The following is a 16528-nucleotide window of genomic DNA, read 5'->3' as shown; positions in this document are numbered from 1 at the left end:
ATTTCTTCCATCTGCAAAATTTGGGCTGACTTACTGGATACTGATCTAGAAAAGGCAAGTGTCATCTGCACAGGAAACTGTGTGGCTTTACATATGTTCTCTGGAAAAAAAAAGAATCTTCCAAGGGTAGCACTGCAGGTGGCACAGAAGAGCTGCATATGGGGGAGCAGGGACGTGGGTGCAGGTTTTGCTGCTGTCTGCCATGAAACTCAAGGAGCAACTTGCAGAGGAGGAGTGGGTAGATGGTGGCAGGAAAAGAGAAAGCTGAGGTGCTCCACCAGCAGCCTTGTTTTGAAATGTGATGGTGCCTCTTGGTGTGGATTCTGTCCTTCCCCATCAAGTCATCCTCTCCTTTTCTTTGGTGTTTTGGTGTCCAGTGAGCTAGTTGCTAAGGGTAACTATGAAGAAATGTCACATTCAAGCAAATAAGTTCTATATTGGCACTGTGGTTGGTTAGAAAGGGATTGTAGGACCAGTTCTACTTAGGTCCTGCCTAGGCTGAAAAAGGCTGTATCAGTGCACCAGGGGGAGAGCCTTTTTCTACTTCTGTGTATGAAAATGCAGAAAACAGCTCTAACTTGTCCCACTTTACAAGAATATTTACAAGGAATACCAATCCTGCCTTTGCCACACGTATGCAAGTACTTATCTCAGCCCGTGCTTACAAACAGCCTCTGGGAGATAAGGATCTGCGAAGGTCCTTGCGTTATGACCCTAATTTTGATTAAATCAAGGAGGGTGTTTGTAGCAGGAGCGTTTTGGCCACCAGCATGCCGGGCACGGCACCCTCACCCCGGGCACCCCCGCTGCCCCCTCGGCTGTCCCGCAACGTGCGTGCAGCACTCGAGTTGCGGGAGCACCCTCGGCCGAACCCCCCTCAGCAGGGAACACCGCGCCCCAAAAGAACCCCCCCCAAAGGGGGTGGTGGGGAGGTGGGGACCGTCCCGCCGGGAAAGGAGGGAGGCAGGGAGAGAGGAGGGGTTTGGCGGGGGCCGGCGCCGGCTTAAGAGGCGGCAACCTTCGGGCGAGCCGAGCCGTGCCGTGTCGAGACGAGTCGTACCGTACCGAGCCGTGTCGAGCCGTGCCAAGCCAAGCCGTGGGGATGGAAGAGCACTACACCAAGGCGGAGACCCTCGCCCTGAGGAGGAAGCACATCGGGTAGGGGCGGTGGGGGAGCCAGGGGGAGGAGGAGGAGGGTGAGATGGAAGTTCTGCGGCGGCCCCCCCGGCGGTGAGAGCGCTCGGACGGAGCCGCTCGTCCCTGTCCAAGGGGGAGTAGGGGGGGGTCAAGGCTGGGCAGACCCCCCGGCCCCACCGCAAACCCCCGGGAGGGCAGCGGCACGGCCGTGACCAGCAGAAAGTCCCCACGTCCCGGGGCTGTGGTGGGAGGACACGATCTGTCAGTCCTTCAGCTTGTCAGAGCCGTGGGACACTTGGCTAGGAAGCAGGACATCCAGCACTGCTGGGCTTCTCTGACAGATCAAAGCAAGCCTGTGTGGTACCCAGGCAAATTTCTAAAATGCTGCTGTGCAGGGTTGTGGGGTTTTTTTGTGTGTGTGTGTGAATAAACTGCATGCTCCTGACAAATAGAAGTGTCTGTTAAATGAAGCTGAGGAGTTTTAAGTCTTAACTGGGGGAGATTCAGGCTGTTATGAGCTGACAGTCCTGTGTGTGCATCTGATCCCCTGTATTGCAATATTATATATGATTCAATATATATATTCAATATATTACATGATTCTTTCTTCAATACCAGTCACCAAGTGAAAAATAAGCCCAGGTTGTTAAAGCCAGCACTGGCTGTCTGCTGCCTGCACCCTAAATGTGAGGCATGTTTAGAAAACTCAGGGAAGATTCATAAAAGTTATGGCTTCTGGAAGTGTGTGCACAAACTTCTCTTTAGGGGCCAGCTCAATGTTAGGGGACTCCTGCCTGTGTAGGGATTACAGGATTAGGCTGGGTAGGGTGAAGAAAAAGAAACTTTCACAGAAAGGACTAACACCTAACAGGAGAAAAAACTGTGGTCAAGACCCAGCCAGGGATAATGAGGGGTGCTGCTTTTAAAGTGTGCCAGAGGAATAGGCAAAGATGCCAAGAGAGATCTATTGCAACAGGGCTAGAAACTATGAGACAGTGAATGACTTTACTTTCTAGGAGTCATATTTGGCCTCTAAAAGCTCATAATAAACCCAACAATAGGGATGCATTAACAGCACTGTCTGAGTTACCTGGAAACGGCTGTGTTTATCTGAGACCATATAAATATTACTAAAAGTTCAGAAGATTTTCCTTCTGCTCAGTAATATCATTCAACATAATGACATAGCTGGCATGTTCTCCAAGCAAGGGTGGGGAAGAGGGGAGGAGGGAGGGAAGAAAAAAAAAAAATGGTTTTAGAGAGCACTTTGGATAATTTTACAAGGAGCTTGAGGTTTTTGCTGAAAGCCAGCACTTAAAAAAAGCCACTTTTAAAGATTCTAGACAGGATGAGATACTGAGATTTTTAGAACCTGCTCAGCACCTCTGAAAAATAAAGCCTGCAAGGCATTAGTGTTTTGTTCTTGAATGTGACCTCTATATGGTACAGTCATCCATTGCGTAACAAATTTTTGGCTATAGCATGAAAGAATACTTAACAACTTACTTCTTTCCCCAGCAAGTTAGCCGGCCATACACGTTCACAAGGCATGTAAACAAACACAGCTACAGCCTAGAAACACAGCAGGACATATAAGGACCTGGAATGACTTGCAGTCACTGTGCTCCTGTGAGACCTCTTGCAGACAGAGTCATGCTTTGAAAACACCCGTATTAAAGGCAGACATCTGTTCCCACTGAGCCTGGGAAGGTGCAGGGGGGCTGCTTTTAATTTCAGCAAGAACCCAGCTTGACCACTGCCTGAACCACTCATGAGTTCTTTGCAAGGGGAGGCAGTTGTCCCCAGAGCTGCAGAAGATCAACTCCTTCGACATGAGGGGAACAGCTGAGAAACCTAAAATGATGTTCTATTATAATTATTTTTTTTTTCAGGCCTTCCTGCAAAGTTTTCTTTGCCGAGGACCCTCTGAAAATAGTGCGTGCTCAGGGCCAATATATGTTTGATGAGAAAGGAGAAAAATACTTGGACTGTATCAACAACGTTGCACACGGTAAGGAGTTCAGCTTGTAGGACTGCTTCTCTTCCTTCATTTCTTAAGGGATCAGAACACATTTCTTCCAGGTGATGATGCTCAGCTTTTCCGAATCTCCTGGTGTGGTTCAATAACTTGTTAGTAATTAATTATTCTCTTCTTCAGTTGGCCACAGTCATCCATCCGTGATAAAGGCTGCAACAAAACAGATGGAACTGCTCAACACAAACTCCCGGTTCCTGCACGACAATCTTGTTCAGTACGCGCAGCGTCTCACAGCCACCCTGCCTCAGAGACTCTCTGTTTGCTATTTTGTGAACTCTGGGTATGTCTGAATATTTCTTGTTTCCCATTATGACTATTTTGCTCCTGTTTGCCATTGACACTCTGAACAACTTGACCCAAATCTTCCAAAGTAGGACTTGGTAATAAGCAACAAAAATATTTACAGTGCTGAGAGAAAGGACTTGGTAATAAGCAACAAAAATATTTCCAGTACTGAGAGAAGTATCCTTCCTATTTGCACTTAGAAGTCCTACTTAGTGTGATGGATAAATCATTTTAGCAAGACAGCAAAACCATTAAACTGGTCTACTGAATGCTAGGCAAAAAAGTGGGGGGAGAGGGGATCAAGAAAAGCTAATTAGCCAACTAATTAGTTGCTGCATGACTTTGGAAATGAGTAATCTTTTGTGACCACTTAATGTTGCCAGAAGAGACAACTTTCTGGGAGTTGTGAGCAGTGGGGCTGCTCCAAGGCAGGCTGGAAGTCTGAGTCTTGCCCTGGGGAGCAGACTTGCATCCTCTGCTGCCTGATGGGGAGGATGGAACTGCCATGGAGGGTGGGAGGTGAGGCTGAAGCACTGCTGCTCCTTGAGGATTTGTGCCTGCATTGTGCTTTCAGCTGCAAAGCAGTCTCATTTGTACCAAGAGGCGGGAAATATCTACAAGCAAACTGGGGGAGGGAAAGAAAGCATCTCTTTGTCTGCTGTTTATACAAAGAGCTGTTTTTTATTTGCCCTCTTCCGTGACATTTCCAGTCTCAACCTTAGCATTGTGATCTGTATCGTAACAGAGCCTGCTGTGTTGTTTTATTACATCCACTAGTCCCGTGCCTCTTCTGTGTCACAACACCATTTTCATTGGAAGGGCTTCCTCACTGTTTTGGTGGCTGTTTCTGTTCTTATGCAGGTCTGAAGCAAATGATCTTGCTTTACGACTGGCTCGGGAGTACAGTGGGCACCAAGATGTGATCACCCTTGAAAAGTAAGTACATGGAGTAGTTCCTGTGAATGCAGGCAGAGGCTTTGCAGCAACCCCCTGCTGTCTGTACTCCACTGTCTGCTGAAAGAAAAGCTTTGCTGCTTTCATAGGAGAACAGGTCAGGAAATCTCTCTTCCACATTTGGATAAGCACAAGTTTTAAAGATCTTTGAAAAATAAGCTTTTCAGTCACCCCACAAGGTTAATCACTGGGCATTTCCCAGAGACTCTCAAAGCAGACCAGACACTTGAATGTTGGTTTGAAACATCAGTGAGTAGTTTGGCCACTGGGCTGCTGTGGAAAAGGGTTTTCTGTTTGTCACACTCTGCTGGACACGTTTTTTTTTGTATGACTAAACACTTAGTGGTCAAGATGAAAGATCCTGTAGCTCTGCAACACTGCTGCACTGATTCTCAGCTCTCCTCCTGTTACCACAAATAGGCACACAAGACCAAGCAGGTCCAAAACGGGAGGGCTGTCAGCCATGGGTAAGGTGGCCCTTCACATCTCTGGGTTTCCCTATCCTAGATGCAGCTATAGGGTTGGTTATGATGCACTAGGGCTGGATCTTCTGCCCAGGTGTGGTTAGAAAGTCCAGACAGAGCAACTCAAAGAGTGTGTCTCTAGCTGAACAGCACAAAGTTTGACTCAGCTGTGCTCGGATGCCTTTTAGCCCTCCTTGACTTGTGTGGCTGTGATGTGGAGCCACCGGGAGCAGCTTGTCAGGAGAGGCTGAGGATGGAGCTGTCTCTGTCACTGTTCACTCCTCTTCTTGAACACCACAGAATATTTCTTTGCCCAGGTCCCAAGGCTCTGCAGGCTTTTGCCATAATTACTGTCCCAGTCAGGGTGAGCTTTCCATCCTTTGTTCGTGTCCATTGGCAGATTTTGCTGGCTGGCTATTAGAAAGGTGTAAAGAAGACAAAGGAGTTCAAAAACATCCTCTCTACAGTATATGTGTGCTCCTGTGGTATTGTGACATCTCTGATTAGGTTTGAGGTTCCCTTCACTTCAGATTTATGACTGAACAAGTGTTTTTTCCCTGAATGAAGCTGCTATGTGCTTTAGGTCCAAAATGCTCTGTTTCTTAATTTCTAAATTAAATTGGCTTCAGTAGTAACTGGCTTTAACATACTCTTGAAAAAGCTTTTCTTTTCAAACAGTATTGATCCTTCTCCTGGCTTCTGTCAAAAAAGGGGCTGCAAGGCCTTCAGGGCAGGTAGCAGTGTGCTGCTGCTGCACAGGATCCCCACCTTCCTGATGAATTGTGCACTCATGGCAATGGTGTTGGGGTCTAACTTGCAAAGTTTGGGTTGGCCAGAGTGGTGCCCACAGGCTGGACATGAGGGAGCTGGACCCACCCTTCAGCTGCTGCTAAGGCAGAACATCGTAGAGGTGGTGCCACCCAAGTGGCCAGGGGACATCCTCTTGGTCTGTCCCCATGCTGGCACTGGATTTTATGTAAGGCAAAAATCCTCCTGCTGCCAGTCTTGCTAGTGAAGTAAAGTCAACAGCAACTTCATATTGCCTTTGAGAGAAAGCCTGAGGAAATTAAATCAAGATCCAGACAGTGCTATTGTGGTGCAGATACGGTCACTTATTCTGGATTACTATGGGCACAGCTGTAAATTTAGCTCTTCTATCCATTTGGTGAAAAGTGACTTTGATATTTAACACTCATGCAGTGCTTACCATGGCCATCTTACATCTCTGATTGACATCAGTCCCTATAAATTTAATCAGCTGGGAAAGGACAGCAAGAAGGAGTTTGTGCATGTGGTAAGTGTGCTTTTTGTCATTTTGTCATTGCTGCCCGCTAGGCAGCACACTGAGTTACCCACTTCTGGGGTAAATATACTTCCCATTTGGCTGATGCTGGAGTACACAGACTTGGCTGTTTGTCCCTGAATTAAATACAGCTAAATTGTTTGCTTTCTAAGGCAGAGTTCAGCTGTGAGGCTGATTTCCTTCATAGTGCTTCAAGTTTCCTGAGTCACCACACCATATTGTTATGCAGTCTGAAGGAATCAGCCAACATCTGATGTGTTGGTTTGGCTAAAGAAATGCAGGACTCTTGGGTTTATTTCCAAAAACAGGAAAGGCAGAGCTCACAAGTTCACACAGATTTGGGTACAGAGCTCCTAAGTGTTCAGCTGAGGGGGATACTGTTTGATGTCTCAGCCTGAACTTGTACAGCTTACAAAGCCAAAAAATGTACCTGGCCCAAAGATTTAGAGCAAGCAGGTTCTGCCTATCCAGCCCTCCTTGTGTTATCCACACTGCCAAAGAAGTATCCACAATTTTATACCACTTCTTTTCCCTTATTTACTAAACTTCTCTGCATACCATTTATAGAAACTTGAGGCTGATACAGATTTGGGCTGTGACAAGGACACTGGAAGGGAAGTGATAGACTGGAAAAAACATTTCTCCAGTTGCAGAAATGAATCTTTCTGCAAGAATCTGAAATAAGATGATGGATCAGGACCCAGTATTGTGTCTTGGGGGAAAGGAGGGATGGTCTTAAAAGGTGGATGAGATGATGGCTGTTTCAGCAGCTGGGTCTAGGAATGTTGGACACATCACAGGACTGGATTGAGTTTTAAGCTGCTGTAAGAGGTTTTGCAGTTTCATGCAGAAATGTATGCTATAGTATCTTCTATTATCTATCTGTGCAGATGAACAGAAACCCAGAGCAATAGAAAAGGAAGTAAAGGTTTTATAGGGGAATAAGCTTCTAAAAACAAACAAACAAGCAAATAAATATTGGTCTTTTTAGGCTCCTTCTCCAGATATCTACAGAGGGAAATACAGGGAAGACCACCCAGATCCAGCAAGTGCTTATGCTGAAGAGGTGAAAAAGATAATTGAAGAAGCAGAGAAGAATGGACGCAAGGTGTGTGTTTGGTGTTTTTAGACAGGCTGGGGCTTCATCTGTTAAGTGTGACACGGAGGCATGAAACAGGCAACTAAGGACATGTTTCTTCACTCAGTTTCCCTTGTTCCTCCTGCCCTTCATTTTAGTATGGCCACTGTTCAAAATGGGCCATTCTTCTTCCTGATGCTCTTACCATAATTTTTCCAGGCATCAATGAAAGCATCAATAATACAGTTATAACCAGAAGCAAATTGAAATTTGAACCAAAGCAGTTCAATTTCCTATTTTATACACTGAACCAGTAGATGGTTGACATATACTTGTTAGAATATGTGGTGCAGTTTCTCAGCTGACCTCAAAGCTTGCCTGAAGATATCCAAGTCTCCAGGACATAGAGAAAATATACCACCTAAAATCTTGACACTGAGCTTAAGAAAACTTTGGAGTCATCTACAAAAGTGAACCTTTCAATCATATATGATATGACCTTGATAAAAACAATGTCTGAAGAGGTTTACCTAGAACACACGTTCATGTTTTGTATGATGGCATTAGGATTTTGAAACATGTAGGGCTTGACCAAAGCCCACTGAAGTCATCCGTGGAGCAACATGTTCCCTGCTAGTCCAATGGACTTACATCACTCTCCTTTTAGATTCTTCATCGACATTTTTTATTCTCTACTAACGGATAGTTTTGTGTTTTTTCTTCCCTTGTTTCCTTTCTTCTGCATATTTCTTAGGTTTTGGTGACATAGACCTGTGGCAGGACAAGCTGTGCTAAAGGCTAAGCCTCACATGCTCTGGGAAGCTTCGTGCTCTTTGGCCGTAGAGTGCCTCTGCAAATATAGCGTACGGTTCTTTACTGCTCCGCCTTGTTTCCAGGAAGACTGCACCAGCCCAGAGAGACCTCTTGATGCAGAGGGAGGGGTTGACAAGTGGTGTGGGGATGCAATCCCTTAAGTAGCAGACTTATGCTGAGACTTCAGGGTAATATCGTATCTCTGCTGTGTAGACTTCTGCTGTTGACAAGAAACCCATTTTGATGTTCCAGTGTATCTGATCTGCTGCTCTTACCCTTCCTGACTTGAAATAACTTTCTTTTTTTTCATTCCTAGCAACTGGAATTATTGCACCTGTAGAATTTTTCTCCTCCTCTTTTTTTTTTCAAGCGGCTCGTGCTGACATTTTTCATGTGTAGTTGTTTGCATTAGGCAGGGGTGCCCAAAGCATAGCCTCAGGTCATCTTATGGTTCAGCTTCTACCCACTATTGCCTGCTATCAGGATTAAACCAAAAAGGCTGATGCCCACATATATATAAATATATATATAAGTATATATATATATATACCCACTACTGGAAACTTTGGCATTAAGCAAGTTTCATTATCCTTTTGGGGATAATGGCAGACTGTGGTGTGTCTCCTTTACATTGAAACTTGTAACCAAATTCACAGAGCTTGCAGGAGCCTGATCTAACATCCAGTGTCACCAGGGTCTTCCACTTCAGCAGCAGGTCCAGGGCTTAATGGAAGTCCTTGTATTCCCACCAGTTTGAAAAGGTGACCCTGGCTATTGAAATTTGGGCACCCCAGATTATAAAATGAATAAATTCTTTAGTCAGAGCTGTTCTTAAGAGCCCTCTGTTGTCCAACCCATTGCGTGATTAAATTAAGACAGACATTTAAACGTTTAGTTCTAGACTGTTAGATGTTTGTGCAAAGGCCAAGCAGATGAACACAGCTCTCACCCAGGTTTGTTTTTTGTAGATTGCTGCCTTTATAGCTGAATCCATGCAGAGCTGTGGAGGCCAAGTAATTCCACCTGTGGGCTACTTCCAGAAAGTGGCAGAGTACGTACATTACTTCAAAAGGGTGTAACTGGAAATGAAAGAAATTTTTCACTCTAGGCTTTTCCAGTCAATTCAGCTATCACCCTTTCTTGTTCTTGGCTATCTGTGGGTCCTTTCTGCTCTATGAAGGGCATGATTCCACGTCTGGTTTTTTATGGAACATCAGCTGACTAATTGTGTTTAGCTGGATAACTGTTTTTCCTTTTCTATCTTTAATCCTCAGGCTGTAAGTTTGATGGAAGGTGAAGTTGAACCATCACAGAGATAAACCTGCTGTACCATTACAGTATCCCTATTTTGCATCAGAATACCAGATTTTTTTCCTTATCATTTATCAAGATAAAATTTTACCAATTGAAATAGCTATGGCTGTGTTTCAGCAACCACATTCTTACTTTTTTTCCCTAACCTGGTCTCACACTGGAGACTTTCTGTAACACAAACTCCCTTGTCTTAGATTGCCTACCCAAGGCATGTAGTGCAGCAGCAATCATTAAAGCTATTTTATTTGTTTTCAGGTATGTGCATGCAGCAGGGGGAGTGTTCATAGCTGACGAGGTCCAGGTTGGCTTTGGTAGAGTTGGGAAGCACTTCTGGGCATTCCAGCTGCAAGGGGAAGACTTTGTGCCTGATATTGTCACCATGGGAAAGCCCATTGGCAATGGGCACCCGATGTCTTGTGTGATCACAACAAGGGAAATTGCTGAAAGTTTTGGTGCCTCTGGAATGGAGTATTTCAACACAGTAAGTGCATAGATGAAGGTTTGCCTTTTTTTTTTTTTTTTTGAGCTGCATTTTTTTTCATTTGATCTGCGTTTAGCATTTAGAAGCTTTTCAGGTGATTCAGCCATCACCTGCATCCTTCACTTCAGACAATTCCATGAGTTTTATTAAGGCCAAATGTTGGGTCTTGCTCTTTGGCCACAGCAACCCCCAGCAGTGCTGCAGGCTTGGAGATGAGTGGCTGGAGAGGGACCTGTGGGTGCCGATTGACATCCAGCTGAACATGAGCCAGCAGTGTGCCCAGGTGGCCAAAAAGGCCAACTCCATCCTGGCCTGCATCAGAAACAGTGTCCAGCAGGACCTGGAAGGTGATCCTGAACCTATACTCAGCCTTAGTAAGGCTGCACCTTGAGACTCTTTACCAGAAAACATTTGAGGCACGTGCATGCCACAGAGGAGCAGCCTTCTTACTGTGTACTGAGTCCTGTTTCTGCTCCAGTGACTGAGCCATCTTCCCAGGTACCACGAACACCCCGTGGGGAGGTGTGGGGGACATTGCTCTACAGCCTGCAAGGCACAAAATCCCAAATTCTTCAAGCTTTCCTCATGGCATGCCAGACAGGAGAGGGCCAGTGAAAACTACCTGGCTAGACACAGCTGAACGGTTCTGATGGGTTTGGTTTCCCTGTTTGTCTTTTCTACCAGTTTGGAGGCAATCCAGTGTCCTGTGCGATTGGTTTGGCTGTGTTGGATGTAATAGAAAAAGAAGATCTCCAAGGAAATGCTACACGTGTAGGAAATTACCTGTTGGAGTTGCTGGCTGAGCAAAAGGAGAAACATCCCTTAGTGGGAGATATCAGGTGGGTGCCTCACAGCAGTATTTTGGAGAAGAAAAAATAACAGTACTAGAAAAATCAAGAAGTTTGGGGTGAGGGAGACAGAGAAACATTATCTCATGATGATGCTAACCTGTTTTTTAAAACTGACTACCCAAAACTGACTCTGGAAGGTCACAAATTTTTCAAAAGTTTTCCACCATCTGCACAGGTAGGTGTGAGCAAGCCACTAGAAAAGCTCTGGGTGAGAGGTTTTCTCTGTGCAATAGCCTGGCTGTCAGCACACTGCTGGGGTGGTTGCAACCTTGTTCCAGTCTCTGGTCTCATTCACTTGGAGATGTTAAGTGTGGGTTTTCCTCATCTCCTGTTACTACCCTGATGACCACCTTCAGGTTCTTTTTTTTTTTTTTTGGGGGGGGGGGGGGGGGGGGGGGCTAGTTCTTTTTCTCAGTTAATTGTCTTCCCTAACTCCCTTGCTTGAAGTTTTCAGGATGAGTGAGAAAGAGAAGTATTAGGTAGAAATTATATATTATTATATTATTTATATTATTATATATTATTATATTTGTAAAAATACACTTTAATAAATTATTTATATTGTAATTCCATAAACTTAGAATTTATCTCATTATTTAACTGGCCATGTAGCCTTAATGAGCCAGATAAATTTATGTTATCCTACAGAATCATCTGAAGTGTAGCCCATGCCAAAAGATGACTGAAGAGAAAATCTCCTGTCTTTTCTGCTTGTATCCCAGAACTGTTAGAAACAATTCTTGCAGTTGCAGCAGCAGGTTTGGGTTACTGACAGTGGATTTCATTTCTCTTTATTTTTTTCTGCTCCAGGGGTGTTGGCTTGTTTGTTGGAGTGGATCTGGTGAAAGATCAACAAGCACGAACACCAGCTACAGCTGAAGCCCTTCACCTTATTTACAAGTAAGTGTACATGCAGTGATCAGACTCTCCTAATACTCCCCAGCAGTTACTCATTACTTTCAGTTTACATTTGGGTAGCTTTTGATAATACAGTCCTAGAAAAAGAAGTTTCAAAGTCTAACCCAGTCTGAAGAGCCTCACGACTAAATAGAGCTTTATATCTGTGTCTAACACAGGTATTTCCTCTTTCCACAGGCTGAAAGAGCATCACATCCTGCTCAGTGCAGATGGACCCCACAGAAATATACTAAAATTTAAACCACCAATGTGTTTCACGATGGAAGATGCAAAACACACAGTGGAGGCAATTGATGCACTTCTCACAGGTTAGTGCTCAAAGCAAGAACCCTTCTTTGGTCAGTTCCAGAAGACCCCTTAGAAACATCAGCCACCATCACCCAGGCCATTCCATGCAAGGGAAAGGCATCAGTTGCATTTCTTACACTCCTTCAAATGTCAATTTGAATTGTTCTGAATGTCACTGACTATAAATAGATCTGTCATTCACCCAGACTCTCAGGCAGAATCCTGCTCTTGGTCCTTCCTCTCACAGACTCGGTGTTACTACAAATTTCTGGTCACATATGGTTGATGTTAAGGACTTGAACACAAAAATTCAGCTTAAGCCTGAAAGACACTGCTGAAACTTTCCCTAGTGTGCTCTCCCTTTGAGGTTTTTTGTTGTCTATTTGTTTAGTTTTAATCTGTCATATTGGAACACGATTTTCTGACTCAAATTTGGCCACAAGGTTTTCAGACTCCATTTATCCTCTACCTAGTGACCAATCCAGGAGAAAATAACATTTGGTACTATTAGCATAAGGGCTCTCCAAGCCCACCCTATGATGAATGCTCTCATCTCCTGAGAATAACAACTGGAGTTTGACAAGCACAAATGTGCTGGACAAAGGCAGAATTCAGCTCTGAAAAGTCTATTTGAACCTCCCTCCTACTGCTAATTTCATTCTTTTCTCTACACACCCCCAGGCTACACAGTGCTGGTACATTAATCACATTTCCTCAGAAAAATGTTTTAGGAAGTATTCATAATTTTTCAGCTATTCTGTGTAATAGATGCCCAAAAGAATAGCTGATTAGGTATTTTTAACTTCAGTGGTTAAACTGACTGTATGCTTACTTCCACCTGGTTCTTTTTAATTTTTTACTGCTTTTTTGTTTTAGAAATGGAAGAGGCAACTGGAATGAAGACAGAAAATAATGCATCTACAAATGTACAGTGTAAAAGAAAAGTAGGTTTGGATTTTTTTTTAATTTTTTGGTTTTCAGATAAGTGTTTGGCAAAGCAAGTGTAAATTACATAGAGCACACCTTCATTTTTTGGTGATGTGAGTGGTTCTGTGCCTTGAAATGAGCTCAGAATGAAGATGGAAACCACCAGAAACCTGAGGGGACTGTGTTCTGGGGCAAATCTTAAAAGAGATGAATAAAACAGACCTAAGAGAAACATTTTATAGATAAATACCTCATCTTGACTACCTTGAGCACAAACAAGACCGAACAGATTTGGGACTGCACAAAATTTTGAGCTCAATGGTCAACAGTTTCCTAAGTCCTGGTTGTTGCTGAATGTTACTGATGGGTATTTGGCTTTCTAAGCAAGCCTTCAGCCTGGAAAGTATACAAGGTTTTGGAGACTTCCAAGGATTTCATTGCCACCATAGGTCTTTGAATGTAAGTGGCTGACATGCATCCAAGTTGGAACATCTTAGGTTGCAGCCCCAGCTGCATACATAAATATAAGAAACATACATAAATCATCTATATTTCTCACAGCCCTAAAAAGACATGTCACCCCCTGTGTTCCTTGGTGAGTTTTCCAGTGATGTAGCAAATGGTGGGAAGGCAATAGCTCAGCTGTTTAGGGGTGTAGTAATTCAGGCAGGATTATTGGCTGTCCAAACTGTAATGAGTTTGGGGTGCAAGCCTCTGCTGTGCACATCCAGTTCAATTTTTTTCAAAGCTAAGAAGTTGTGCCACTGGAAGAGGAAAGTCAGGTAGAGGTACCTGATGGGAACCAAGTCTGTGTGCCTTCACTGACACTTCATTTCTATTGCAGGCAACTGAAGGGGGGTCTCAAGCAGAAGGTGCAAGTGAAAGCATCAGCCATATGAATGGAGCTGCCTGCAGACAAGAAAATGGGCTTTATTCTAAAAAACGCTCAGTGCCAAGTAAAAGAATAAGAACATGAAGAGTGGAAGCCTCCTCATTCAGTCTGATTTGGTGTCCAGCTTGCTTTTGAGATGAAGAGTGCAATAGTCCAAGTCCTAGGAGCTGTTTGAAGCCTAGTCCTACCCTCCATAAACTGGCTGAATTCCTCTTAGCTTCAGCAGGAGTTTAAAATCCCTTTTCAGATTCATGAGAACTGCACCATGTGGCTTGAAATCTAAATGTGACAGAATGGACGAGTGATACATAAATAACTTGGTGCTGATGGCAGACTTGACATAGGTACAGAAACTCAGTGAGAGCTGTGGGTTTACCCATATTGCACAGAATCTGAATTGCTTAACCACCATACAAGCAAATGCCAATCGTATTAATTTTAAAATTATCTGCCTAACGTGCTATTTTTACAATATTTTAAATTTCAATATGTAATATTGAGATGTTAATTAATTCCCATGTTTTAATGGCTGAATTCACGAAACAATGCTTGAGAGAGAAATCATCTTCCAGTGTAACTTGGGTCCTATGGACCATATTCCCAGCTGATGTAAATTGGTGTGGTTTTTTTCATCTCAACAACACTCTACCAAGGGTCTACCACTGTGTGTGTAGAGACATGATGTTTATGCAGGGTATTCTCACTTCATGTTCAAAAAAAATGAAGAATCTGGATCCTAATTTTCTATGGATAAAGTAATTTTTATAGAGAACTATTTATATAAAGTTTTATGATTTTTTTTTCCCCAAAAAGTTTATATATTGAACCCTTTCAGTCCAACAAATATGCAAGTGTGTATCATGTCAGACACACTGATTGATTTAATTGAACCTGAGGGTCTCTCAAAAGGAGGTTCCCAGGGACTGCCCAGCTTGCATTCCCATGGATTTCAGTTGCTTTGACAGTCCTGGGAATTACTGCCTGGTCCTGTTGGAGTAGTGCTGTTACTTTTTGTCAGTGGTGCTGAAGAGTTGCATGGGATCCTGACACATGAACAGCTATGCTAACACTTGAGAGATGACTAAAATGAGGACCACTGCATAAAACATGCATGCAATTGCTTTGCAGACACTGCCTGTCTGTGCTGCAGATACTTTAGACTGACTTGTCTCTTTTTCATTATTAAATTGCAAGAAGAGCACACAAGCCCTGCTTGTCTTTTTTAATACATGCATAACTCCACGCTAGGGAGGACACAGGGCTTTACAAATGGTTTGTACTTCAGACTAAAAAAAACAAAAAAAAGACAAAATGTATTTCCTCTTCAATTTCCATACCCTAAGTTCTGCTGTTTCATAATTGCTGCTAATGACCCTACTGATACGACTGAAAATTGAGCACCTTATCTAATTTCGTTTTTTCTACCATTTGCTATAGTAATACTGATATTTCCAGTGTAATGTCTCCCACCATCCTCAGGCTGGCTTATATTCTGTTGGATAACCCTGGAGTAATTCTTCCATCAAAATAAATCTCTTATCTGTAATTACGATGTCCTCCACAGAGAGTTTTCTGGTATTAATTTTATTCTTCAGTAGCATCTCTTGGATGAGGGGAGCAACCACACATTTAGATCGGGTTGAAGCAGAACTGGCTGTTGCTTCCCATGGCCCTCAGCTATCAGAAGTTTTTACCCTCCAAGGCAGGTGATGCCTCAGCCCCTGCTAACCCTGCACTGACTGTTGTGGCAGGTCCTTACCACTTCATTTGCAAAGGCATGCCAAAAAATTTAAAACGTTTGATCTACCTTGTTCTTTATCCTCCATTTAATATAATAATTCAGAAAAAAACAGGTGACTCATGCTTGCAAGCTGAGCAAATGAGCTCAAAGCAGCAGAAAGGCTAGTTTAATTTTCCAGGGTTCTCAGTGATGCCTTGTGCAGGTGTTCTAAGTGTCCCTTTCCAACCTGGACCTGGCCTGTGCTGCTGCCAGCCAAGCTCTGGCGGATTATGCAAGGGAGGAAAAGGCCAAATGACTGTGATGGGATTTCCCTATCTCTGCTGCCCATACACGTTTGTATTTTCCCATCTGGAAAATCTGATTTTTGTTGGTGCCTGTGGCTCAGCAGCAAAACTAAAGTTAGAGAAGACAAGTTACATTTTTGCATTTCCCACTGATTTGTGGTGTGGGCTTCATCATCCAGAGACACAAGGCATCTTACAAAGGCCATGAGAGACATGAACACAGGACAACTCCTCGCATTGTTATTTGATAAGGAAACACATCTGGGCCTAAATGAAGACCCTAGATACAGAGCTTCTGAAATTTAAAGCCTTGATTGAGCTTCATAGATCACTCAGCAAGCAGAACAGCTTCCAGCCTCTCCCACCTCTGCTTGCAGCCATTGGTGTGTGTTAAGGCAAACACTGGCTCAGTATGACAGTACCATGCCCTGCCAACAATATGGGACACAAATAAAGGAAGCAGAAGGGGAAGAACGTAAAGAAATGTGTTTTGTCCCAGCTCACTGAAGGCTGCTGAAATTCTTTAATAATCAACAAGGCAAGAAGTCTTGTGGCGCATGAAAGCCTGGAAAAGGGTTCCTGGCTTCAGCTTAGCTATGGATGCCTTATGGACTTAATGCCTCCATTTACTTCCACCTATAAAAGCAGCTGTAATAACCTTTGCTATGATTTGTAAAGGTTAATCACCTTATCAGGCACAATCCCTATTATATAAGACTGCAAGTCACAAAGTACAGGTAGCTCTGTTTGTTTTCCAGAT

At 43.7% G+C, this 16528-nt stretch overlaps 1 protein-coding gene across 1 annotated transcript; it reads left to right on the top strand.

Moving 5' to 3' along the window:
* The first annotated feature begins 751 nt into the window (after window positions 1-751).
* On the top strand, window positions 752-15293 carry ETNPPL (ethanolamine-phosphate phospho-lyase). The gene is made up of 13 exons (XM_071742678.1): window positions 752-1158; window positions 3030-3148; window positions 3296-3455; window positions 4322-4396; window positions 6079-6172; window positions 7173-7289; window positions 9041-9123; window positions 9642-9867; window positions 10552-10706; window positions 11529-11618; window positions 11814-11944; window positions 12801-12868; window positions 13696-15293. The coding sequence occupies exons 1-13, from the start codon at window positions 1103-1105 to the stop codon at window positions 13825-13827; spliced, it is 1506 nt and encodes a 501-aa protein (XP_071598779.1). The 5' UTR covers window positions 752-1102; the 3' UTR covers window positions 13828-15293.
* Window positions 15294-16528: the final 1235 nt, after the last annotated feature.

This window comes from Heliangelus exortis, chromosome 4 (assembly GCF_036169615.1).
Source record: "Heliangelus exortis chromosome 4, bHelExo1.hap1, whole genome shotgun sequence".
NCBI lineage: Eukaryota > Metazoa > Chordata > Aves > Apodiformes > Trochilidae > Heliangelus > Heliangelus exortis.
The sequence above is the reverse complement of the archived record's forward strand: the minus strand, read 5'-3'. Positions and strand labels throughout refer to the sequence as shown.

Coding starts and splice junctions, on each gene's coding strand:
- ETNPPL (XM_071742678.1), top strand. CDS start 1,103: ATGGAAGAGCACTACACCAAGGCGGAGACCCTCGCCCTGAGGAGGAAG. Junction 3,456..4,321: donor TGCTATTTTGTGAACTCTGG/GTATGTCTGAAT, acceptor GTTCTTATGCAG/GTCTGAAGCAAATGATCTTG. Junction 6,173..7,172: donor AGAAGGAGTTTGTGCATGTG/GTAAGTGTGCTT, acceptor TGGTCTTTTTAG/GCTCCTTCTCCAGATATCTA.